The sequence below is a fragment of the Magnolia sinica genome, chromosome 3 (assembly GCF_029962835.1).
Source record: "Magnolia sinica isolate HGM2019 chromosome 3, MsV1, whole genome shotgun sequence".
Lineage (NCBI taxonomy): Eukaryota > Viridiplantae > Streptophyta > Magnoliopsida > Magnoliales > Magnoliaceae > Magnolia > Magnolia sinica.
The window spans coordinates 47943198-47970421 of NC_080575.1; the positions used below are offsets into that span (position 1 = coordinate 47943198).

Consider the following 27224-nt stretch of genomic DNA (forward strand, 5'->3'; position numbering starts at 1 on the left):
AATCTGATTTTTTTTTCTGAGGGATTTCCAACGGGTTTCATGTCGTTGGCTAGTGATAAAGATAATACTTGTAAGACCCAAGGCCCCGAAATCTGGTTTGTACACTGGATAGCTGTTGGCTGTAGGTCCATTGGCCTCGAGAATGTTTTGACTTGATCATAATGTTGTTCTATTATCGAGCCGCAAGCTGTATTTCAACCCGATGTCCGAATTTTAAGATACAGACTTAAAATTAAACAATCTGAGAAATGACACTTATGTCCTTATTTTATCTGGCGGAGCCCCACTATCGAGTTTTCAAAATCCGTTAGGTCCGAGAGCCTAACCGTTGTGACCGTAGTCAAGTTCCGGAATTACTGGCGAAAACGGCATGTCAATAGGACACCCGGATTGTAAGTTATGAATAGATATGCACATGTATATTTTGATAAAAATAACTCAAATGACCTCAATGTTTTTAAAATTCTTGGAATACGTTAGTTCAAATTACTTAAATAACATTGTTATATGGTTACCATAAGCTTACACTTCTTAAAAACATCACAAAACACCTCCCAAACCTTCTTTTTAGACAAAAAACTAAGTTTAAAACAAGTTTCAAGTCAAACCTCTTTCACAATCTCATTTCCAGCACTCTCTTTCTTGTTGAGTGTGAAGTTGAGCAGAAGAAGAAGAATTAGAGGAAATAGAAGCTAAGGTTGAGAGTCAATCCTCTGCTAGTTACAGGTGAGTGCATCGATTAGGAGCACGCATATATGTGCGTTGGGGCTTCCTTGAAAACCCTATTGCTGAATTTTCTGCTTTAGGGTTAGGTTATTGCTGAATTTTCTGATTTAGGGTTAATTGATTGCTGGATTTTCATTTAGGGTTAGGTGATTGCTGAATTTTCTGCTTTAGGGTTAGGTTATTGCTGGATTTTCTGATTTAGGGTTAGGTAATTGCTGAATTTTCATTTAGGATTAGGTTATTGCTGGATTTTCTGAAGGTTGGATAGAGATGAGTTAGTTTTGTTTAAATTCATACGTATTGCCATCGATTTCTCGTTGTCCCTTACAAAGTCTGCCCACTACCTGTTTGACAAAACGTTTAAAAGAATTATCCTTCCTCCTTTTGATGTAGTTAATTCTTGAGAAAAAGCACGCTTGTGGCATGAAGTCTTATAGCGGAATGAATTCCGGATTGGATTTAGATTGGCTAAGTCATGTACATATCATATGCATGGTTCATAGTTGTTGTATCATTGTATGATTGAGAGTTAATGCTTCATATCATGGTATGGTGATCATAGTGGGTTGTGTTGCGACAGACGATGTGTCTCTGATTAGTATGTGAACCGTCTAGATACAGGATGCATTACATGAGACCCCTGTGAGAAACTTGGTAGTCCCACCTCTGTAGTTCACCACGGTGGAAAAGTCTATACAAGTGGGTAGCAATCATATGCGAGTCCCACCTCTGTTTCAGACCTTGGTGATCCAATTGGGAAATGTGGAAAGTTGTGGAAACATTGAAAGAGTATGTATGTTACAAGTGGGTAGAAGTCTCACCTCTGTATATGAAAATGATTTGGAACATAAAAAAGTGGTATAATGCATTATATCTTTATTTTATTGTTATCGATCCAGAAAGCCTGTGCATTCCTGTGCATTATATGAGCATGACATGAAACATGCATTTTCACTGCACACACGCACTCACTGGGCTTAGTAGCTCAAGCTTTCTTTTCTTTATTTTTTTTTACAGGCAAGAGTTGGGAGCTGCAAGAGTAGAGGCTACAGACTCCAGTTGTCTTTTTTGTTTTGTACATATCAGTGTATATATTTTTTTGTAATACCCTGAATATGTACATCAAGTATAGTAAACATGACATGTTTTATGCTTTAGTTTTGCCTTGATGTGCTCAATTGTACACAGTAATATATGTTGAATATGATGAAATTTTGAGAAATGATATGTGTTTGTCGTCTTTACTTTCAGAAATCCTCCTTGTAGAGCCCCGCTTATGGGACTTAGGATGTGATAGTTGGAAGTCCCAAAATCGGAATTCTACGGAGGCTGTCAACCAAAATTTGGTGTATAGTAATCATGGATTACCAACACTAGATTTAGGGTCGTGACAGAAAATGGTATCAGAGCATGATCTGGAAAATATCAGCATAAATCATATAATGTATTTACTATATGTTGTTGCGTTAGAGTTGTTAGGTTCATGTTTTGCGAAGTAAAGGAGTTGTATGGTTATTTACTAATGTGTATATTGTATAGGTTTACTTGTTCTTTTTAAGCTAATTCGGTGTTTTATCTATAGGATGCCGCCTAGAAAGAATCCTGTTCAGACTCCCCCAGTGCAACCCAAGTCTAAGTCAAAATCTACGTCAAAATCTGTTCAGACTCCTCTAGTGCAACTCAAGTCTAAGTCAAAATCTACGTCGAAATCTGTTCCAGATCTAATTATACCTGTTCCTGCAACACAACTTCAACAACTGTTGCAGACTATGTCAACTATAACGGCTAATCAAAAGCAGCGATCTAGTTATACTCCTGAGACATCAACGCAGGAGCGGGCCAGTGCTCTTTTTATGGATTTTATACGTCTAGATCCACCTTGTTTTTCTGGCAATCCAGATCCTATGGCAGCCGAGTTATGGAAGTCAAAAATAGAGAAACTTTTTCAAGTTATGGGTTGTACTTCCAAGCAATGTGTTACCTTAGCGACTTATCAATTGCAAGGAGAGGTAGAACAATGGTGGAAGTCAGTTATTCGTTCAATAGATCCAAAATTTGTGTGGACATGGGAAGCATTTGAAGACCAGTTCGATCGTAAGTTTTTCCCCATAGCTGTTCGTCATCAGAAAGCACATGAATTTGATTCTTTGGTTCAGGGTGAGATGTCTGTTGCTGACTATGAGGCTCGTTTTATAGAATTATCTCGTTTTGCTCCACATTTAGTAGCCAATGGTGATTTGAAGGCGAGGAAATTTGAAGATGGTTTGCATCCTAGTTTGCGATCTCTAGTTAGAGGGTTTAAGTTGTCAACTCTTGAGGGAGTAGTAGCGAAGGCACAGATTTTTGAGTCTGATTGGAACCAACAACAAAGTACGCATCTATCTACTTCTAATTAGCAAAGGAAGAGGAGATTTATTTCAGAGAATGATTAGTTTTCAGCCCTTTTCATCCCCAAAGAGGCCTACAGTTAGATATGATAATGCAACCAGATCTGATGTAAGACCCCCAGTATCACCGTCTGTTCCTCAACAACAGTTTTTAGCCAGACCTGATGTCAGACCCCCAGTATCACCGTCTGTTCCTCAGCGACAGTTTTTCGGAGCCTGTTATAATTGTGGTGGTGTAGGGCACCGTAAAAAGGATTGTCCCAATCCGCAGAAACAACAGCCATATCAACCACCTAGACATCAACAGCCCCAGCAGCAAAGGCCACCATATAGGACACAGTATAGGCCCCAACAACAATAGTCTCAACAGCAGTCATAGTGACAGCAAAGTAGACAACCCTTACCCCTTCAGACGCAACCTCGTGTTTATGCAATCCAGAAGAGAGATTCTCAGACTAAGGGAGGAGTCATGGAAGGTATACTTGTAGTATCATCCCTTTTTGCAAGTGTCCTTTTTTATTCTGGCGCATCACATTCATTTATAACAGATAGTTTTTGTCAGTCGTTGGAATTGCCGAGAACATTGATGACCAAGGGATTAGAGCTCTTTACTCCTTCAGGGAAAAGAATGGCGTTGAGTTCTATATGTCAGGACTGTCTTGTTTACATAGAAGAGTATGCCCTTCCAATCAATTGTTATTTTTTGGTGTTGTTAGAGTATGATGTGATTTTGGGAATGGACTGGTTATCCAAGTACCATGCAGTGTTGGACTGTATAGCTAAGACAATCACCTTTTCTATACCTGACCAGCATCAATTTTAGTTTGTGGCTGATTCTAAAGATAAGTTTATAGAGACTTTGATGTCTTGTATTCATAAAGAGTCCAAAGAGGTATGTATTGAACAGTTGCTGGTAGTACGTGATTTTCCAGATTTTTTCAGGAAATTCCAGGTTTGCCACCCGTTAGACGTACAGAATTTCGAATAGATCTTATCCTTAGCACTACCCCTATATCCAAAGCCCCTTATCATGTGGCACCGTTAGAGTTGCATGAGTTGCAAAGACAGATAAATGAATTACGTCATTTGGAGTTTATTCGCCCTGAGTACTTCACCTTGGGGAGCGCCTGTGCTTTATATAAAGAAGAATGATGGTTCTTTACGGTTGTGTGTCGATTATTGAAGACTTAATAAGGTTATGATTAGAAACAAGTATCCGCTCCCAAGAATAGATGATTTATTCAATCAGTTGAGCGGTGCGTAGTATTTCTCGAAGATAGATTTACGGTCTGGGTATCATCAGATTCGGGTTCGGGAGGAGGATATCCCGAAGACAGCTTTTGTGACTCGTTATAGACAATTTGAATTCAAAGTCATGTCATTTGGTCTGACTAATGCACCTGCAGTATTTATGCAGTTGATGAATGAGGTATTTCGTCCTTATTTGGACCAGTTTATTATTGTTTTTATTGATGATATTTTAATATATTCAAAGACAAGGGAAGATCATGAGTGTCACTTAGAGATGACATTGCAAACCCTTCGTGCCCACTATCTATATGCTAAACTGGAAAAATGTGAGTTTTGGCGGGAAGAAATAAAATTATTGGGGCACACAGTTTCGAAGAACGGAGTTTCAGTTGATCCAGCTAAGGTTGAAGCAGTTTTGCAATGGAAACAGCCGAAGAATGCAACTGAGATTCGGAGTTTCTTAGGTCTAGCAGGGTATTACAGACGTTTTGTTAAAGGATTTTCTCGTATAGCTACCCCACTGACTCGATTGACTCGAAAGGATGCAATGTTTGTTTGGAGTGGAGCCTGTGAGCGGGCATTCGCAGAACTAAAAACTCGTCTTACGACGACACCGATTCTCACTCTTCCATCTGGGAGTGAGGGATTCATTGTTTATATAGATGCCTCGCTTATAGGTTTGGGGTGTGTCCTAATGCAACAGGGCATATGCATATCGCCAACTTAGGCCTCATGAGTAGAATTATCCCGCACACGACCTAGAGTTAGCAGCGGTAGTTTTTACCCTCAAAGTATGGAGGCATTACTTATATGGGGTTAGATTCGAACTCTTTTCGGATCATAAGAGCCTGAAATACCTCTTTTCCCAAGCCGAGTTGAATATGAGGCAGAGACGTTGGATGGAATTGATGAAAGACTATGATTTTGATCTTTAGTACCACCCAGGAAAAGCTAATGTGTGGCGGATGCTTTAAGTCGTCAGCCACAGGCCCAAGTGGCACAATTGATGATGCGAGAGTGAAAAATGGTAAAAGATATAGTTGAATTTGATTTTGAGATGACTCTATAGTCCTCAGTTGTACAATTAGCAAACTTGACGATTCAGTCCTCTTTGACATCCCAAGTAATAGAAGCCCAACAGTTTGATTAATGGGCGTTGTTTTGTAAGGATGTGATAATAAGGAAAAGTCAACCGGAGTGGCAGATAGGTTTGGATGGTGGACTTCAGTTTCAAGGCAGATTATATGTTCCAGATATCTTAGAATTGAAGAAGGCCCTTATGGATTAGGCACATTGCATTCAGTTTACTATCCACCCAGGATCTACGAAGATGTATAAGGACATGAAAATGCAATTTTGGTGGACTGGAATGAAACGTGAAGTTGCTAGGCATGTGTCAGAGTGTGACGTTTGCAAACGAGTAAAGGTAGAGCACCAAAAGCCTACAGGGGAATTGCAACCTTTGGAGATACCAGTATGGAAGTGGGAACATGTAACTATGGATTTCATTGTGGGTTTACCAAAAACCTTACGTCGACATGATGCTATATGGGTTATTGTAGACCGTTTGACAAAGACAGCCCACTTTCTTCCTATTTGTATTTCTTGGTCTAAAGAACGGCTCGCAACTTTGTTTATAAAAGAAATTGTTAGATTACATGGTGTACCTGTTTCGATTGTATCTGACCGAGATCCGAAGTTTACATCAAAGTTTTGGAAGAGTTTTCCAAAAGGAATGGGGACGACTTTAAGATTTAGCACAGCATATCATCCACAAACAGATGGGCAGTCCGAAGGAGTTAACCAGATTCTCGAGGACATGCTCAGATCATGTGCATTAGATTTCTCTGGTAGTTGGGACGACCACTTGCCATTAGCAGAATTTGCGTATAATATAGTTTTCAGGCTACTATTTACATGGCACCCTATGAGGCGTTATATGGTAGACCTTGTAGGTCCCCAAGTTGTTGGACTGAGATTGGTGAGCGATGTCTTTTAGGTCCTGATGTTGTCCGGAAAACGTCTGAAAAGATTGATCTTATTCGACAACGTATGCTTACAACTCAAAGTCAGTAGAAGAGTTTTGCAGATCGCCAGCATAGACCCTTAGAGTTTGTTGAGGGAGACCGTGTATATCTCCGAGTTTCACCAATGAAAGGTGTAGTACGATTTGGTGTTAAGGGAAAGTTAGCCCCGAGGTTTATAGGGCCCTTTGATATTATTGAACGAGTTCGCACCGTAGCTTATCGTCTCCCTTTGCCACCCCAATTATCTGGAGTTCATAATGTTTTTCATGTCTCGATGCTCCGTAAATGTGATCCGAAGATAATAGCACCTGTTATTGACTAGCAATCCTTTGCAGTTCGGAAAGATGCATCCTATATCGAGCAGCCAATTTGTATCGTGGATAGAAAAGAACAAGTTCTTCGTACTAAAGTCATTCCCTTAGTTAAGTCCAATGGGGTTATCATTCTGTAGAAGAAGCAACCTGGGAACGGGAAGCAGAGATACGCAATCGTTACCCTCATCTATTTGATTCCTAGGTACGTATAAGTATGATATCGCTATTGTTGTATTGTACTGTTATGGATATGTTTTGAAATTTCGAGGACGAAATTTTTTTAGAAGGGGAGAGTTGTAAGACCCGAGGCCCCGAAATCTGGTTTGTACACTGGATAGCCGTTGGTTGTAGGTCCATTGGCCCCAAAAATGTTTTGACTTGATCATAATGTTGTTCTATTATCAAGCTGCAAGCTGTATTTCAACCCGATGTCCGAAGTTTAAGATATGGACCTAAAATTAAACAATCTGAGAAATGACACTTATGTCCTTATTTTATCTGGCGGAGCCCCACCATCAAGTTTTCAAAATCCGTTAGGTCCGAGAGCCTAACCGTTGTGACCGTAATCGAGTTACGGAGTTAATGGCGAAAACGGCATCAATAGGACACCCGGATTGTAAGTTATGAATAGATATGCACATGTATATTTTGATAAAAATAACTCAAATGACCTCGATGTTTTTAAAATCCTTGGAATACATTAGATCAAATTACTTAAATAACATTGTTATATGGTTACCATAAGCTTACATTTCTTAAAAACATCACAAAACAGCTCCCAAACCTTCTTTTTAGACAAAAAACTAATTTTAAAACAAGTTTTTAGTCCATAAACATAAACAAACCTCGTTCACAATCTCATTTCCAGCACTCTCTTTCTTGTTGAGTGTGAAGTTGAGCTGAAGAAGAAGAATAAGAGGAAATAGAAGCTGAGATTGAGAGCCAATCCTCTGCTAGTTACAGGTGAGTGCATCGATTAGGAGCACGCATATATTTGCGTTGGGGCTTCCTTGAAAACCCTATTGCTGAATTTTCTGCTTTAGAGTTAGGTTATTGCTGGATTTTCTGATTTAGGGTAAAGTGATTGCTGGATTTTCATTTAGGGTTAGGTGATTGTTGAATTTTCTGCTTCAGGGTTAGGTTATTGCTGGATTTTCTGATTTAGGGTTAGGTGATTGCTGAATTTTCATTTAGGGTTAGGTTATTGCTGGATTTTCTGAAGGTTTGATAGAGATGAGTTAGTTTTGTTTAAATTCATACGTATTGCCATCGATTTCTCGTTGTCCCTTACAAAGTCCTCCCACTACCTGTTTAACAAAACGTTTAAAAGAATTATACTTCCTCCTTTTGATGTAGTTAATTCTTGAGAAAAAGCATGCTTGTGGCATGAAGTCTTATAGCAGAATGAATTCCGGATTGGATTTAGATTGGCCAAGTCATGTGCATATCATATGCATGGTTCATAGTTGTTGTATCATTGTATGATTGAAAGTGAATGCTTCATATCATGGTATGGTAATCATAGTGGGTTGTGTTGCGACAGACGATGTGTTTATGATTAGTATGTGAACCGTCTAGATACAAGATGCATTACATAAGACCCCTGTGAGAAACTTAAAATTCATGAGGAGACCACATGAGGAAGGTCATCCTTTGCTTGTCTTGAAAAACGTGATATGTTGTGCTTGTGTGTGGACTCATGCATACGGTGATTGTAAATACGATGAAACATACTTTGTTATGACTTGAGTTGGACACCACACCAAAAATGTGTAATTCAAGAGGACATGATTAGAAGGTCCGTGGGTGAAAGTCCCTAAACCCCGATTAGTACCATTTGGAGCAACTAATGCCTAGACCGGGTGGAAGAACAGAGCACTGGAATGCCGAAATACCAAAGGAAGTAGCGACTCCCACCGACCCGTGTCGATTGGTTAAGAGGTTTGACCTGACCTGCTTATGGGCAAGCAAAGATAGGTTGTCTATGATGAGCTCGTAAATTGTCTGCTATCATTTTGTCAGGCGACTTATGACTTCTCGCTGTTACGCAGATAGTGAGGTTCAACACAAGTGGGTTAGACTAGTTCGGCTCGTGAACTATGTAGTCCCACCTCTGTAGTTGACCACGGTGGAAAAGTCTATACAAGTGGGTAGCAATCATATGCGAGTCCCACCTCTGTTTCAGACCTTGGTGATCCAATTGGGAAATGTGGAAAGTTGTGAAAACGTTGAAAAAGTATGTATGTTACAAGCAGGTAGAAGTCCCACCTCTGTATATAAAAATGATTTGGAACATAAAAAGTGGCATAATGCATTGTATCTTTATTTTATTGTTATCGATGCAGAAAGCCTGTGCATTATATGAGCATGACATGAAACATGCATTTTCACTGCACACACGCACTCACTGGGCTTAGTAGCTCAAGCTTTTCTTTCTATTTTTTTTTACAGGCGAGAGTAGGGAGCTGCAGGAATAGAGGCTACAGACTCCAGTTGTCCTTTTTGTTTTGTAGATATCAGTGTATATATTTTTTTGTAGTTGGAAGTCCCAAAATCGGAGTTCTACAGAGACTGTCAACCAAAATTTGGTGTATAGTAATCATGGATTACCAACACTAGATTTAGGGTTGTGACAATACCAGCCAATAGTATCGGTATTACAAACACTACAAGGCCTATATCTGATCACTGCCCGATATTACTAAAGTTGAACAAGAAGGATTGGGGCCCAAGGCCGTTTAGATTTGAGCTTTCATGGTTAGAGGTGGAGGGATTCTCAAAATGGTAAAGGAATGGTGGTTGTTATTTCCGGACCAAGGGGGAACAGGCTATAATCCCTGTCAGAAACTGAAGCTTCTAAAGAATAAGATAAATGGGTGGAAAAAAGTACTTAGCAGCCATGAAGAGGAAACATTGAATATTTTAAACGAGATTCAAGAATTGGACATTAAGGAAGAAAGGGGTGAGTTGTCGGAAAAGGAAAAGGCTTGAAGGGAAATTCATTCTGCTACGTACAATGCAAGAATGAGGAAGAAATAAAATGGAGACAACAGTCAAGGGACCTATAGCTAAAAGAGGGTGACAGAAACACAAAATCTTTCCATGTTATGGCTAGTGCAAGAGCGAGAGTAAATAAGATCAAATCGATCATAGTGGAGGACGAGAGATTCGAAGGAAAGACTAAAGGATGTGCCACAATCGTTAACTTTTCTAAGAAGCTCCTCACAAGGGAAGAATGGGTTCGGCCGAAGATTGATAATTTGCATTTTGATTTGATCTTATCAGAGGTGGTAGAATCTCTTAAGAGAGAATTTGCCGAAGAAGAAATTAGAAATGCTATTGTAGAGTTGGGGGGTGATAAAGCTCGCGGGTCAGATGGCCTTTTGATTTTATTCTATCAGAAATTTTAGAAGCTGGTTAAACACGAGGTAATGAGTTTTATTAACAATTTTTATGTAACAAGTTCTTTGCCACCGGAGTTAGATGCAACATTTATTGCACTGATCCCAAAAAAGTAAGGTGTTGGAAAGCTTAAAAAATTATAGGCCGATTAGCCTTTTAAGAGGCCCATATAAAATTTTGACCAAGCTTCTGGCATCAAGATTTAAAGCGGAACTTGGTGGTGTCATCTCAAAGTCTCTAGGGGCCCTTGTGGCAGGAAGACAAATTGTAGATGGTGCTTTGGTGGCACATGAATTTATCGATGCATGTAATAGAAGTGGTACGAAATGAGTGGTAGGTAAATTGGATGTTGAGATAGCATAAGATCACATTGATTGGAGCTTCTTGGAATATATGTTAGGCCGAATGAGGTGTGGCGGTAGATAGCGGGCGTGGATCCGGACATGTGGCATCAGCGAAGTTCTTGATTCTGGTTAATGGGTCATCGAATGGCTTCTTCTCATAGCCAAGAGGTTTGTGATAAGGGGATCCCTTATCTCCGTACTTGTTTGTGATAGTGATGGAAGCCTTTAGTACGATAATTGATAAGCAAGCAGAGGAGAATTTAGTGAGGGGATTCAGAATAGATAATTTGGATTTTCAAATGACTCATTTACGGTATGCAGATGATACGTTGTTGCTTTGCGAAGCCGATGAGGAGCTAGTAGAAAATCTTCACATGATTGTGATTTGTTTTGAAGTGGTATCTAGCCAAAAGATTAATATCGATAAAAGGGAGATATTGGGGGTAGGCATTTCAAAGGAAGAATTGACTTTTTTTGTGAGTCTATTTGGGTGTAGGGAAGGTTCCTTTCCATCTTCTTACCTGGGGCTCCCTTTATGTATAGGTAAGCCACCCAAACATCTTTAGGATAAAGTTGTAGAAAGATTCAAAAAGAAGTTATCTCATTGGAGAGGAAGATACTTATCTTTATGGGGGAGGACAACCCTAATCAAGGCGGCAATGTTGAATCTTCCGATCTACTTCATATCACTCTTTAAATGCCCTAAATCGGTGTTGACTAAGTTGGAAAGAATCAAACGGGATTTCTTTTGGAAGGGAGTAGAAGAAAAGAAGTTTCATCTTATGAGGTGGGAGGAAGTATGCATGCCATGGGATCAAGGAGGTGTCGAGTTAAGAAGTTTGGAGGTAGTAAATGTAACCTTGGTAGGTAAATGGGCGTGTTGGTTTGAACTAGAGGAGGGGAGTTTATGGAGGGAGGTGTTGACTAAGAAGTATGAGTTCAATGCGTGAGGGGGGGGGGGTTGCCTCGTCAATATATAGGTCTTCTTGCCAATGGAAAGTGGTTAATTTGATCAGGAGTAAGGTTTTGGAAGGGGTAGAGTTCTCCTTAGTCAATGGTTTGAAGTTAAGGTTTTGTGATGATGCATCAGTGGGGGAGCAGAAATTGGATGATAGGTCTTCTTGCCAATAGAAAGTGGTTAATTTGATCAAGAGTACGGTTTTGGAAGGGGTAGAGTTCTCCTTAGGCAATGGGTTGAAGTTTAGGTTTTGTGATGATGTATCGATGGGGGAACAGAAATTGGATGATGTGTTTCCTAGGCTGGCAAGGTTATCAAGGTGGAAGGGTTTAGTGCTTGCAAGTTGTTTTTCTTTTCAAGGTGAGGAAGTGATATGAGCTCTGCCGTGTTAAAGAAATCTAGATGATGCAGAGTTTGAGTTGGTTAATTTGATAAAGCTTCTCTCTAAGGTGAGGTCGGTGCAATCAGAACTGAACAAGATGGGGTAGGGTTAAATGACAAGTCGGGAAAATTTTATGTAAAATCTTTTTTCAAGATGCTTATTGGAGAGGCCTCCAATGATGGGGTTAGTCCATTTGCTTTTGTTCTGCGTTACAAGGCGCCCCCAAAGGTGGCCACTTTGGCATGGCAGGTGGGTTGTAATAAGGTGCTCACGGTTGACAATCTATGCAAAGGAAAGTTGATTCTACCCAATCTATGCCTTATATGCCTTCATGATGAGGATTCGGTGGATCACTTATTTATTCATTGCGTCTCTACGCGGCAAATGTGGGAAAACTTTCTAAAGCCCTTTGGAATAGCGTGGGTGTGGCCAAAATCTATTGGGCAATTATATTTGATGTGGCATGTTGGTGTCTCAAGTAGAGCAGGGTTAAAAGTCTGGCAGCTAAGTGTTCTTGCAGGGATTTGGTTCTTGTGACTAGAAAGAAATAATCAGTGCTTTAGGAATTGGGAGGGGCAAGCGAAGGAGGACTTGAAAGGACTAAATTGCATGGGATCGAGTCGGCAAAGGCATCAAAGGCTATAGACTATTTCCCAGATTGTTGGGCTGAGTTATAATTGATTATATTTTGGTTTTGTATAATGCTCTGTTGTATATTCCAGTTGCTGCCTTTTTTTCTAATTAAATGTTTTGCAATGTTCAAAAAATAATAATAATAATAATACTAATAATAATATTGCCAAAAAAGCAAATTAGCACTTCAGAGGTGGAAGTTGTGTTTTATAAAGAATTGAGTGTCAAATAAAATTCAGTGCACATGAATATTGAGCAATTTATTGATATTTCAGTGGGATTGAAACACTATTCATATGGATGCAAGCAACCTAAATCCCATGATCACACCTTGAAATTACTGAAACATTAAAGCATTAGTTTCTGACAATGAAAGAAATGGCTATTGCAGAGTCCACAGGGAGGAGCCTGAAAACATTTTAAATAACAGAATTCAAAATGGCCAGTGGATGCAAAATTTCCCAAGTTTTGAAGCTACCAACTTCAGAAGGTATGCCGTAGTGCACAAGTGTATTCACAATTACTCCTGGATCCGTTTGCCCATGATGCTGCAAAATCAAATTAACGATGTGTCAGTGAGACCGCGATTATAATCAATACTGCTTCCACTTATGGAAACAAACACACTAAAACCACAACATGAGCAATTTGCTTAGGTTCAAGGTGGTTCACACTCATGGGTAGACATTTTGATATATGTAACTCCACCAGGTAGCAGCAGATCAAGCAATAGACATGCAATCTGTGCAAAAGTGAATGGTGTATTTTCCTCATTGAACGGATAGTGAAGTACTATCCACAGCCCAAGTAAGAAACATGACTTTGGTTTGAATTAGCATATTTAAAAATCATCTCCAATCATAATCAACACAACAAAATAAGTTAAAATATCAGTTCTTAACCGTAAGTAAAGCAATTGCATTTTTGTGCGTGTTTTATGCAGACCTACTCTTTTAGCATCTAAAAGAAAAATATACATGTTCACAAATTGTGGAGTGTTGATTAAGCTGCAATTTGAAATGAACAACTAACAACGCCTATCAGATCAACTTGCTAGACAACTTAGATAACTTGCTAATGTTCGACATGGTTGATTTGTTCAAGTACTACGATGAGTTATCTAATGCATAAAGTGGAGTTACATGAGTTGTACAAGGCAAAATGAAGGGGGAAAAAAAAAAAGGAGCCCCATTCTAAATGAACGTGGATCACAAGCAATAGATTGAAAAGATAGCATTAGAACCTCTATTACTTCTTTGAAGTATCAAACTCATCAAAAATCAGGTTCTTTCCAGCCTGAGGGGAATGCTGTAACCCAAGACCCACCAATGGGCCTAACATGTGTTGAATTTGTGGAGTGCTTGCTGCTGATTTCTAGGGCTGAATTCTTTGGTGGGAACATTACCAAACTCCCCTCAAGAAAATCTAACTTTTGCTGCTTAACATCCTATCTTGGATAGGGTAGATTGATTTTGAACCAATCTTAGAGTTGGAAAATCTAAGTTAAAGATTTAATAGGATTCTCAGATGTGCTTTTAGGCTCTATAAAAGGTTTTTGTAAGAGGTAGAGGTTTCTTTTTTTACTTCTTTGATATTCTTCTTTGAGACATTGTAAATGGTTTTGTGATTTCCATTCCAGTAAATGCATCTATTATAGTGATTCAGATTGCATTGGACTAGAATCTAAAATCAGTTAAAAATTTTCCATGCAGACCATCTACAGTGGGAACTTGTAGATGAATTGTCCGGATTATCACATGGAAAGGCATAAGGAGCAAGCAAAATGGGGAAGCCTCCAGGGATGAACCTTGCTAGCAAATCTCCATCACAAATCATGGATTTGAAATAGCATCAAAAGTATATTAAATGATCCCGATGGGCTCTTTGAGTGTCCTTGAAGGTGCATCGACCTCCTTGGAGGTCTCTCCTTTTGGCTCGGGACATGTGGGCCTCGGTCAGGCTCGGTGCCTAGTGAGTCCAGGCCATGTCAGTAGAATTGGTCTATTCCATAAGCCGACACTTAGATTTTCTCCCCAACAGTGAGCCCCCGACTCCATGTGCCAACTCAAGAAGGCCGAGGAGTAGATCGGAGTTTAGTCGGATTGCGTCTGGACCGAGCTTATGATGAAGCATTTATTGGGGAGAAAATCTAAGTCGATAAGTCGGCTTATGGAATGGACCAATTCTACTAACATGGCCCGGACTCACTAGGCGTCAAGCCTGACCGAAGCCCACATGTCCCGAGCCAAAAGGCGAGACCTCCAAGGAGGTTGATGCACCTTCAAGGACACTCAAAGAGCCCATCAGGGGTCATTTAATGCCGACCCAATCCCTAGGTCGGTTGTAGATCACGTATGGGCCGACTAGACCTTAATACAACCCAAAGCCAACCTACCCTCTCGGTCGGCCATCGGCTAGCAATCGGTCAGCAATAAGTTGATTACAGATCAACCATGTCCTACTTAAATAGTTGGTTAAGGGCCGGCCATTCTCAGTCGGCCACAACATGGCCAGCGCATGCATCGGCCAACATGAACCATACGGATATACCAACACTACATAGTCGGTTGACAATCGGGATGTGAATTTCGACCCTTCCAAGCCAAGCTCCGTTGGATATTCGCCGTCAAAGCCAAGCCAGAACCGAGCTAGAAACTTAGCTCGATATTGAAGATCCACCTTCCGAGATCCTCGGAATATAACCTCCAATCCCGAAAATCCAGGAGATCGAAGATCTCGGAATCTTTCCGGATGATGATCAATCCCCTCCAAGGAAGGATCCCGTAACCGCGGGATCACATCTCCTCTATAAATAGGAGACGCCCAACGATGAAAGGTACACACGTTCTCACCCCGAAAACTCTAATACCATTCTTAGACCCAGATTCCAGGCCTGACTTAGGCATCGAAAGATCCCTTGTATTAGCCAGGGTTTCCTTTGTCCTCTTCCTGTGCAGGTATTCAAGCAGTAAAGGGGGGGAGCCGGAAACAGCATCAACAGCTTGGCGCCGTCTGTGGGAAACGACATTACAAGTTGTTTTCCGCTCTATCAGAAGCACCGCAACACCTACCATGGCTAGAGGGAAAAAGAAGGCCCAGACCCCTCCTGAGGAGGTTCCAGTTACAGCCCTGCCTGCGGCAGAGCACGCCCCCGATCGACCAGAGCGACAAGGGAGCCACTAAGGAACACCAGCCCCCCAGACGACCTCTAGTTCGACCAAGCGCGCTCAATAGAACCGAGGAAGGAATGGGCAATGGGATACATTGGAAAGAGAGGTTGGAAACATCAGAGCCAATCTGAATTATATGAGAGAAATGCTGGAGCAAATGCAGCCCCGGCGCATGCAGGAGCCCGACTAGAGGGAGGAACGGTCGAGCAGTGTTCGACAATTCACCAATCCTCAGCCATCCGCCCCATGAACCGCTCCTCAGCCGACCTTGCATCAAGATCCGGCCGAGCCCACTCCGTCACGTCTCAGGAACAGCCCCTCTACCTGCTTCCGATCTATGGCATGAGACAGATCGGAGGAGGTGCAGTCGACTACTGACCGAAGGAACTGCCGATAGTGAAGAACCATGGAAGACTGAGATCCAAAATCTGCAGAAACAGATTGCAGTCTAGTTAATCCATCGGGACTAGAGGAGACAGAATCCCCATTCGTGGCCAATATAATTCAAGCTCGGCTACCAGACCAGTTCCGCCTACCTCAGATCGTTCCTTATACCAGCAAAGTCGACCCAACCGAACATATAGTCTTTTCGGACCTATATGGAATTGCACAACGCCTCGGACGCCGTGATGTGCTGAGCCTTCTCACTCACCCTGCCCGACGTTGCTTGGCTTTGGTTCAAACAATTAAAGTCGAGGTCCATCAGCGCGTTCGCTGAGCTTAGCGAGGCATTCATCAAAAACTTTATTGGGGGTAAGAAAAGGCTCAAGGCATCTGTGCATCTGAACAACATAGTCCAGAAGGAAGGAGAGCTCCTCAAGGACTACATTAAGCGCTTCAATCTTGAAGCCCTGCAAGTTCGGAAGTATTCGGACAAAATAGCTCTCAACTTCATACTAGTGACTGCTACAACTTGAAGCAAGAAATCGAAAGGCTCATCCGTGAGGGCCACCTCGGTGAGCACGTAGACCAAGGAACTGATAGAACCATGACTACGGAAGAGTGCCCGAATGATAACTGACCTACAGAGGAAATCCGAACCATCGTCGAGGGTCATAGGGCAGAGGCGACTTGAACAATGCTCAGAAAAACCATGCACGGAGCATTAGTCGGCCTGAGTCCAAGATCATAGTCCTGGCTCGACCCTCAAAGCAGAGGAAACTGGAAAATACGGCGTAATGTTCACGGAAGAAGACGCCTGAGGCATCTATCATCCACATGACGATGCCTTGGTCATCACCATCACCATCGCGAACCACAAAGTTTTCAGGGTCCTCGTCGACATAGGGTCGTCCGCAGACGTGTTGTTCACCCAGGCATTCGACAAGATGAGCATCGAACGGTCCGCATTATGGCCCGTGAGAACTCCTCTGATTGGTTTCTCGGGTGGACAAATCCTCCCTGAGGGAACCATCCAACTCTCCCTTACTACCGGGGATGCGCCGAGCCAAGCGACAGTTATGGTCGACTTCCTAATAATCAACCAATCTTCTGTCTACAGCGCTATCCTCGGCCGACCCTCACTATGCCTTCTCCTAGCCATTGTCTCAACGTAGCATCTCTCCATGAAATTCCCGACCAAGTTAGGAGTCAGAGTGGTCAAAGGAGATTAGCACGACGCTCGATGATGTTACGCTACAGCTCTAAAAGCTCCATCCGAGGTAGTGAGAATTGGGTCCCTGGATCCCCGCAACGAGTCACCTAAACGAGGCCAGCCGATAGAAGACCTTGTCCAAATACCACTGGACGAGTCCGACGTCTCCAAAACCGTCCGAATTGGCTCGTCCTTGACACCACCATTGAAGGACAAGCTGATCTCTCTGCTACGACGATATGCCGACGTTTTTGCATGGTCTCATGAAGACATCTCAAGGATCGACCCTTTAGTCATCACTCATCGCCTCAACATCAATCCAACCGACAAGCCGGTCCAACAAAAGCGACGCGCCCTCGGCCCCGAGAAATACGCAGTGATCGAGGAGGAGGTCAACAAGCTCCTTAAGGCCAAGTTTGTCGATGAAGTATACTACCCCGACTGGGTAGCTAACATCGTGCTAGTCAAAAAGGCCAAGGAGAAGTGGCGGGTCTGCATAGACTATACCGACCTAAATAAAGCGTGCCCAAAGGACAGTTTCCCTCTTCCTAGTTTCCCTCTTCCTAGGATCGACCAGTTAGTCGACAGTACTGTGGGACACGAGTTAGTTTTATGGATGTTTATTTAAGTTATAACCAAATTGTAATGCACCCATCTAATAAATCAAAAACCAAGTGATGTTACCGACAAAGGTCTTTATTGTTACCGATTGATGCCATTTGGGTTAAAGAATGCAGGAGCAACCTACCAAAGGTTGGTCAACAAGATGTTCGCTAGCCAGATCAGGCGAACAATAGAAGTATACATCGACGACATGCTCGTCAAAAGCATTAAAGCGACAGATCATATAGCCGATCTTGAGGAGATGTTTCTCGTCCTTCAGAAATACCATATGAGGCTGAACCCGAGCAAGTGCGCATTCGGTGTAAGCTCGAGCAAGTTTCTCGGTTTTCTGGTCAGCCAATGAGGAATCGAGGCAAATCCTGAGAAGATCCAAGCCCTGCTCGACATGGACTCACCGAAGACGATCAAAGACATCCACGGACTGACTAGAAGAGTTGTTGCACTCAACCGTTTCATATCCCGAGCCACAGATAAATGCCTCCCCTTCTTCAAGCAGTTGAAAGGTCGGCAGATGGTAAACTGGACAGAAGAATGCGAAGCAGCCTTCCAGCAGCTAAAAAAATATTTAGGATCACCGCCCTTGCTCTCCAAGCCCGAGCCAGGCGAGACACTTTTGATATACTTAGCAGTATCTGACGCGGCCATAAACAGATTTCGAGGCAGCCCAAAAGCCATTCGCTTCACCTTTGTCACTATAAACTCCCTCTCGAATGCTTACAGAGCCTGACATTTTTAATTTTAAAAAAAAAAGGGGAGGGGGAGGGGAGAAGAAGCTCACCGAAGTGTTGTGGAGATGCCAGCAGAGAGGACGGAAAATGGAGAGCAGAGGAAGCAAAAGAGAAGATAGGCGCGAAAATGAAAAGGGAAGACGCTAGGGCGTCCCTTTTTATAGACGTGCCATGTGGCCCCGGCGTTAATTGGGAGGTCAAATCGACGCCTCCTCGGACGCCCCAGCCCAACACATGGCATCACACCACGTGCCGTTTGGATCCGCCATTGAGCTCCCTACCACGCGTCTTCTTCCTATTCGTCCTGCCACTGAAACGATGACCTCACAGCTCGTGCAACCTCGGGAAACGAACCGACGCATGTTAGAACGAGGTAACATGTCCCGATATTTGTGCTGGCCGCTGTGCTAGCAATAAATGCCCCATCATAAGTTCGGTCCAAATATAATTCGACCCAATTCTGATCTCCTCCTCGGCCTTCATAGGTCGGCACAAGGAGAAGGGGGGCTCACTGTTGGGAGAAAATTATGACAAGTCAATAAGTCGGCTTATGGAATGGACCTTTTCTATCGACATGGCCCGGTCCCTAAGGCACCGAGCCTGACTGAGGCCCACATGTCCAGCGAGACGAGAGGCGAGGCCTCCGAGGAGACTGATACAGCCCTGAGGACACTCAAAGCCCCACAGTGGCCGCATTATGCCGACCCAGATCATGGGTCGGCTATGGATCAAATCTGAGCTAGTCACATCATGACTCGACCCTAGTCCGACCGAACGTCTCGGTCGGCCACAGGACAATCTTTGATCGGCAACTAAGTCGATTTAAGAACAATTGTACCCAACCAAGTGAGGCTCGGCCATTATTGGTCGAGCCTGAAGTAGTCGATGCATATACCGACCGGCATGAGCCACTTGGATAAGCCGAGGTTGCGAGAACAATCTACGTACGACCAAGCGTCACATCAGACCCAGGACCGAGCCTCAAGTCTTCGGCTTGGCATCAAAGATTTGCCTTCCGAGATCTTCGGAAGATGATTCCCAATCCCGAAAATCTAGAAGATCTAAGATCTCGGGATCGTTACAGATAACAGCCAATCCCCTCCAAGGAAGGATCCCGTAACCGTGGGATCACATTTCCTCTATAAATAGGAGACGCCCAACGGTGAAAGGTACACATGTTCTCACCCCAAAAACTCTAATACCATTCTTAGACCCAGATTCCAGGCCTGACTTAGGCATTGGAGGGTCCCTTGTATTAGCCAGGGTCTCCTTTGTCCTCTTCCTGTGCAGGTATTCAAGCAGTAAAGGGGGGTGAGCCAGAAACAGCATCAACAGGTGGTATCCAAACGGGCCCTAAAAGATCAAACCTTTACATCATTTTGCAACTTTTCAGAAATAGGTCTTGTGGTTTGTTTTTATGTAGATTAATAAATGGGTCTTTTGATTTGGACTTGTTTTTGACAAGGTTACCATAAATTGGACACGACGATCCCTTTTTTTTTTCTTCTTTTTTTTTCTTTTTTTTAAGTTTGGGAGTGAAAAGAAGCCGCTTAGCTAACTAATTTACAATGCAAACATCCAAAAATCAGGTCTCATTATGAACTTTGCGTTTAAAGATCAATTTATTCAATCGTTTTGGTGAATTCTCTGAGATGGGTATTTCCATTCCACAAAATAGTCATCTTAGAACCCAAGAACGGAAGGATGAATGTTTTTTGTTTTCCTCAACAGGAATGTTTTTGGTAGAGTTAGAAAAGACGAGTGGAAACTGAGAGAGAGAGAGACCTGGATGACATCGATGGTGGCGTCTTTAATGCCGAAAACGTCTAGGAAGGCGTGGGAGAAGGCACGGCGATGCAACCGGTTTGACGCAGGGCCCGTGCTTTGGATTAAAGTCCCATCGACGTCGAATGTCACCAGGATTTTCTTCTTGATCGAATGAGATCCGCTCGATTCCATCTCTCTATCTCTCTCTCTCTCTCTCTCAGTTGCAGTCGAGTTGAAACAAGCGAAGAGACAGACCAGCAGAATATAAAAAAGGCTCTGAGACCAGCAGAATATAAAAAAGGCTCGGGAATCTGGTTCGTCTGCAACTGTTGAATTTCGTGGAACTAGCTTTGGGTCGTGTTTACGGAAAATAGACGGGTCTCAAAAACCTCCAAATTCACATTCGTGGCTCCCCTGATATTTTGGGGACGCGAGTTTCATGTAACCTTTTCCGGACAGGCCCATGTAACTTGTTACGGAAAAAAAAAAAAATAGGCGGACCGATAAGAGAAGGTCGGACCACCAACCAGCCCGACCCACTGGGCCAATGGCGAGAAAAGAGCCAAACCATTCAACGTATACTTGAGGTCAAAGTCGGGAAAACAAAAGGTTGGCACGACCATACGTTGGGACGACTATAGGTCGGCACATTTTCGGTCAACACGACCTTCAACGGACTCTCCTGGGGAATAGCTTAGGAGAGCTATCAACCTTCCCCCGTGAAGGCAAAGAAGCTAAGGGTTATTGAAGTTAGTGATCACAGGGACATCACAAACATGCTTTGTCGGATTTATCATCATAACAACGTCGACCTTCTAATAGCTCGGCTAGCGTATCTCTGAGGCACCGTTACCTCTATCGCCCGACCTTATCTATAAGTCAGACGAGGTTACCGGCTTCCGACTGACGTCCAATGTTATCCAAGGAAACGACCCGAAGTTCTCTCCGAGGATCCTGGGGGGATAAGTTAAGAATCTCCAGCATCTCTGGAACCAAAGATCTCGGGAAGATCTCTGACACATTAGGAGCTCTAATTCAACTACGATGTGTACCTGTTAAACAGACAAGATCGCTCGACGGTGTGATCTTCCCTCAATTATGAATAGGGAGAATCCCCAATGGTGAAAGATACACAAAGACTTTAGCATCGAAGGGTCCCCTGCATTAGCCAGGGTCTTCTTTGTTTGTTTTCTGTGAAGGCGTACAAGGACAAGAGAAGGGTCTACCGGAAAACTGCAGCAATAGTTTGGCGCCATTTGTGGAAAGCGACATTGGAAGTCCTTCTCACCACTTTGTTAAGCAATGGCTAGAAGGAAAAAGAAAGCTCGAGCCTCCCCTGTTGCACCTGACCTTGCACAATCGAAGCAGCATATGATAGTCATCGGGACTCTACTTCCCAACAACAGGCTGACTCTGATCCTACAAGACAAGCACAACGGTCTCGCAATAGAGGGGGACGGTTGAACTCCCTTGAGCAACAAGTTAAAGCACTGAACAATAACATAAGTTCTATGAGGCAGTTACTAGAACAGCTACAACCCCAGCAAGTACAGGGGACCGCCCAGGAAGCTGAGCAATTAGTCCAAGACGATCTTCCTCAACCCTCCAACACACCTGCCGCCTCTCAAAGAAGCCAACAACTCAGATAAACAAGGCCGGCCCCTTCTCATGTTTCTGGGACCGCAGCTCTACCTGCTTCCAATCTACGCCACGAGCTGGACAAGAAGAAGCGCTACAAAGGTCCCGCCGAAGATGTGGCCGAGAGCAGCAAACCATGGGAAACAGAATTAAAGGACTTATGCGGTCAGATCGGGGATACACAACAAGCCAACTGTACAAATGCTCCGACCCCAATGGAGGTAATGATGGAGGAAACCGAACCTCTGTTTACTGCCGACATTATGCAAGCACAATTGTCAGATAGGTTTCGTATGCCACAAATCACCGCCTTCTCAGGAATTACCGACCCATCCGAGCATCTGTAGTCATTCAGGGTCTAGATGGATCTCCATAACGCGTCCACTGCAGTAATATCTCAGGCATTTCCACTGACTCTGACTAGAGCTACTCGAAAATGGTTCAGACAGTTGAAGTCGCACTCCATTAGCTCCTTCTCCCAGCTTGGTTAGGTCTTTGTCACGAACTTCATTGGGGGAAAGGAGAGACTCAAATTGGCCTCCCACCTTCTCAACATCGTCCAGAACGAAGGACAGCTATTAAAAGACTGTATCAAGTGCTTCCAACTCGAAGCGATGCAAGTACGGAAGCATTTTGAAGAGATTGCTCTGACTGTAATAATGGGAGGCTTAAGAGACCCCAAGTTCCTCTTCTCGCTGGACAAAAACCCTCCGACAATGATGGTCGACCTTCTGAACTAGTCGCAGAAGTATTCCAATGCCGAGGAAGCCTCTACCTTACGAAAGGTTGTCCAAAGTAAAGGAACGGTGGCCAAAGAACACGACCACCAAAGGTAGAGCCCGGTTTAGCCAGTGGAAGCAAGAAAAAGAAGGATGACCAATCACGAGATAATCGATGTCCCAGCAAGCGGCCTGACAGTAAGTTCAAGTCATACACTCCCCTTAACAAGACACTTGAGCAAGTATTGATGGAGATTCATGACAAACTCATCCTTAAATGACTGAACAAGATGAAATCCGATCCTGGTAAAAGAAGTAAAAATAAATACTGCTATTTTCATTGGGATCACGACCATTTGACGAGCAATTGTTTCGACCTCAAGGAGGAGATCGAAGCGCTCATCCGGGGAAATTCGCACTATCTTTAAAGGTCTCGCTGGTGGAGGAGATTCGAACCGAGCTCAAAAAGCCCACATAAGGAGAATCAGTCATTCCAACTCCGAACGAGAAATCCTTACCACCAGCAGACCTTTAAAAGAACAAAACATAGTAACCTACAGCCTGACTTCACCGAAGAGGATGCTCGATGAGTCCATCATCCGCACAACGATGCGCTTGTGGTTACGATGACCATAGCCAACCGCAAGGTATTCCGAATCTTGTGGATACAAAATCCTCGGCCAACATCCTCTTCACGCATGCATTCGACAAATGGGGGTCGGACAGTCTGGACTCCAAGCCGTCAGGACTCCTTTGCTCGGATTCTCAGAAGGCAAAGTTATACCCAAAGGATCGATACAGCTTCCGCTCACCGCCGAAGATGGACAAAACCAAGTAACCACAATGATTAACTTTTTAGTGGTGGACTGCCTGTCTGTCTACAATGTGATCCTCGGCTGACCCTCCCTTAACGCCGTGTGAGCTAAGTTTTGACCTATCACCTGGCGATGAAGTTTTCGACCAAGCAGTGTGCTGGATTGGTCAGGGGAGACCAACATGAAGCTCGACAGTGCTACATGATGGCGCTGAGAGCTCAACAGCAGACGATGACCATCGCCCCTCTAGACCCCCAAGAAGATATTGGAGAAAGTGGTTGTCCTGCGGAGCACCTCATTCCCATTTCACTCGACAGTTTTGATCCATCTAGAATGGTCCAAATTGGGTTGTCTCTAACATCTCCACTACGGGACGAGATTGTGAACCTCCTTCGACAATATGCAGACGTCTTCACATGGTCCCATGAAGATATGCCTGACATCGACCCAAAGGTCATTGTCCATTGACTAAATGTCGACCCTAACCACCAACCGATTCGATAGAAGCACAAAACACTCGGCCCCGAGCGATACGTGGTAATCGGAGAAGAGGTCGACAAGGTCCTCAAAGCTAGATTTATGGAGGAGATCTATTATCCAAACTGGATAGCCAACATCATCTTGGTTAGAAATTCCAATGGGAAGTGGCAGGTTTGTGTTGATTACACTGACCTGAACAAAGTCTATCCCAAAGATAGTTTTCGTCTTCTTAGAATTGACTAGCTTATCGATAGTACAGCAAGGTAAGAGCTGTTGAGTTTTATGGATGCCTTTCTGGTTATAACCAAATTATGATGCATCCATACAATAAGTCATAAACGACCTTTGTTACTGATAAGGGTCTCTACTGTTATAAGGTCATGCCCTTTGGACTGAAAAATGTCGGAACTACCTATTAGCAACTTATCAACAAGATGTTCGCCCGCCAAATCGGATGGTCAATGGAAGTCTACGTGGATGACATGCTCGTCAAAAGCATTAGAGCCACAGATCATGTATCCAATCTCAGGGAAATGTTCCTAATTCTTTGAGAATATCAGATGAAGTTGAACCCGAACAAATTTGCTTTTGGGGTTAGCTCGGGAAAATTCCCCAGCTTTTTGGTCATCCAATGGGGAATCGAGTCAAACCCTGAAAAAATTAAAGCTCTTCTCGACATGAATTCGCCAAAATGACTAAAGATGTCTAGAGTCTTATAAAAAAAAATCACCACTCTTAATCGCTTTGTATCTCGGGCTACGGACAAGTGCCTCCCCTTTTTCAAACAGTTGAAAGGGAAGCAGGTCGTAGACCGGACAAAGGAATGCGAGATGGCTTTTCAACAACTCAAGCGGTACCTGGGGTCGCCACCATTGCTTTCCAAACCTGATAAAGGGGAACCGTTGTTGTTGTATTTGGCAATTTCAAATGCGGCAATCAGCTCGGCCTTGATTAGGGAACATGGAGGGAAGCAACTCTCAGTGTACTACGTGAGCAAGGCCTTGATCTCAGTCGAAATAAGGTATCCATGCTTGGAAAAACTATCATTGGCATTGGTTATTTTATCTTGTCGGTTACGGCCGTATTTTGAAGCCCACACCATCATTGTCCCGAAAAATCAACCTCTCTGTCAAGTGTTGCATAAGCCTGAAGCTTCAGGAAGGCTGACCAAGTGGGCGATCGAGCTAAGTGAGTTTGACATCAAGTACTAACCCCGAATGATAATTAAGGGTCAAGCGGTGACCGACTTTATTATAGAGCTCACCCCAGCACATGGATAAGGATCTGAGCCGAGCCATCAATCCGAGCCAAGTTTAGATTTGACCATTCAGGCCGACCCGAGCCATTAGTCTAATCCGAGCTTAGATCCGGACATTCAGGCTGCGTTAGAGCTGATCTCGAGCATTTCGTTTGAGCTAACATCCAATTAAGGCTATCAATCTCAACCGACCTCCATGCCCGATCATCAGGTCGATCCCAACCTGCCAATGTGGACGTTATATGTTGATGGTTCATCCAATTCTAAAGCTAGTGGGGCCAATATAGTCATGGAGACTCCAGATTGCGTATGTGTTCAGTATGCCTTAAGATTTGAATTCCAAGCCTCCAACAATGTAACAGAATATGAAGCTCTGCTAGCCGGACTTAGGTTGGTGGCCGCCATGGGAGCCCAACACCTTAAAGTTTTTAGCGATTCACAGCTATCGGTAATCAATCAAATAGCCGACGAATATCAAGCCAAGAAGGAACACATGAAAGTGTATCTACTGAAGGCTAAAGAACTAATGGATGGGTTCCAGAAATGTAGCATCGGCTTGATCCCCTGAGTAGAGAACTGTAAAGCTGATATGTTAGAAAAACTGGCCATTGTGACAAAAGATGATATCCCAAGGTCAACTCTGATTAAATTCCTTACCAAACCGAGCATCAGTGAATTCGACCTTGCTTTGGCTCTCTCAATAAGCTCGGAGTCAACGTGGATGGATCCGATTATCGATTTCCTCAAGGAAGATAAGCTACCCGAAGATTGCTCGGAAGCGCACGGGTTACAAACCAGGGCAGCTCGTTACACCATGGTCAATGACATCTTATACAAAAAAAAAGGTTCTTTCTCCCCTATCATAGATGTCTCTGACCGGATGAAGTCAAGTATGTCCTAAGGGAAATCCATGAAGGTATTTCCGGGAACCATTCTGGTGGACAAGCCTTATCTCATAAGATCATCCTACAGGGGTATTATTGGCCGACCATCCAGGCTGATGCTTGGCAGTCTACTTGGAAATGCGACAAATGCTAATGATTTACAAACATACCTCAAAAACCACCCTAAGGTTATCTCCTATGGTTGGGCCATGACAGATCGCTCAATGGGGAATCAACATCATTGGTCCCCTACCAAATGGCAAAGGTCAAATCAAGTTTGTCATAGTTGCGGTCAGCTATTTTACGAAATGGGCTGAAGCTGAGCCTTTGGCAAAGATTACCGAGTAGAAGATAACAAATTTTGTTTGGAAGAACATCATGTGTAGGTTTGGAATCCCTTGCATGATTGTTTCTAATAATGGAAAGCAGTTCGATAACAAGCAATTCCAAGGAATGTGTGAAAACCTCGGGATTCAGAATATTTACTCCTCACCACAACATCCACACGCTAATGGACAGGTCGAGGCGGTCAACAAGATCATCAAACATCATCTCTGGACCAAGCTCGAGAAAGCTAAAGGAGCATGGGTAGACGAACTCCCCAACGTCCTCCTAGCGTACCGAACTACAACCCAGACGGCCACTGGGGGAACCCCTTTTTTCTTAGCCTTCGGAGTTGAAGTCGTCACTCCAGTTGAAATTGAGCTCCCAATTGCTTGGAACGGATCTTATGATGAACAACAAAATTTTAAGCTAATGGCACTGGATCTCGACCTTCTCGAGGAAAGAAGAGAACAAGCTCGGATTAGGACTGCAATCCGACAAATGTAAATTGGTTTGTTTTTACAATGTCAGGGTAAAAGTTAGGAGGTTCCGAGCTTAGGACTTAGTTCTTCGAAGAACCTTCCAAAACACTAAAGAACTTGGCTCAGGAACCTTAGGCCCTAACTAGGAAGGACCTTATGTGGTAATAAGTACAAGTCGACCTGGATGATACCACCATGAAGATCTCGAAGGTCAGTTCCTACCTCACCCATCGAATGTTGAACACCTCAAGATTTATCATTCCTAAAGAACCGACCTATCTCAACTGCATAGTTTACCATGTACTGGTCATGTTCAA

General features: G+C 43.3%; 2 protein-coding genes across 2 annotated transcripts in view; one reads left to right on the forward strand and one right to left on the reverse strand.

The window, feature by feature from the left end:
* The window catches only part of LOC131239904 (uncharacterized), a 66105-nt gene extending 45532 nt beyond the window's left edge, over positions 1-20573 (reverse strand). The window contains exons 1-2 of the mRNA XM_058237823.1: positions 20326-20573; positions 12907-12972 (exon numbers count right to left, since the gene is read on the reverse strand). Of these exons, the coding sequence (XP_058093806.1) occupies positions 12907-12972; positions 20326-20499 (240 nt within the window). The 5' untranslated portion in view covers positions 20500-20573. The remainder of the gene's footprint in view (positions 1-12906; positions 12973-20325) is intronic.
* Positions 20574-23683: 3110 nt separating this feature from the next.
* On the forward strand, positions 23684-26932 carry LOC131238879 (uncharacterized). Its single transcript, XM_058236468.1, has 3 exons — positions 23684-23932; positions 24748-24980; positions 26488-26932. The coding sequence occupies exons 1-3, from the start codon at positions 23684-23686 to the stop codon at positions 26930-26932; spliced, it is 927 nt and encodes a 308-aa protein (XP_058092451.1).
* Positions 26933-27224: the final 292 nt, after the last annotated feature.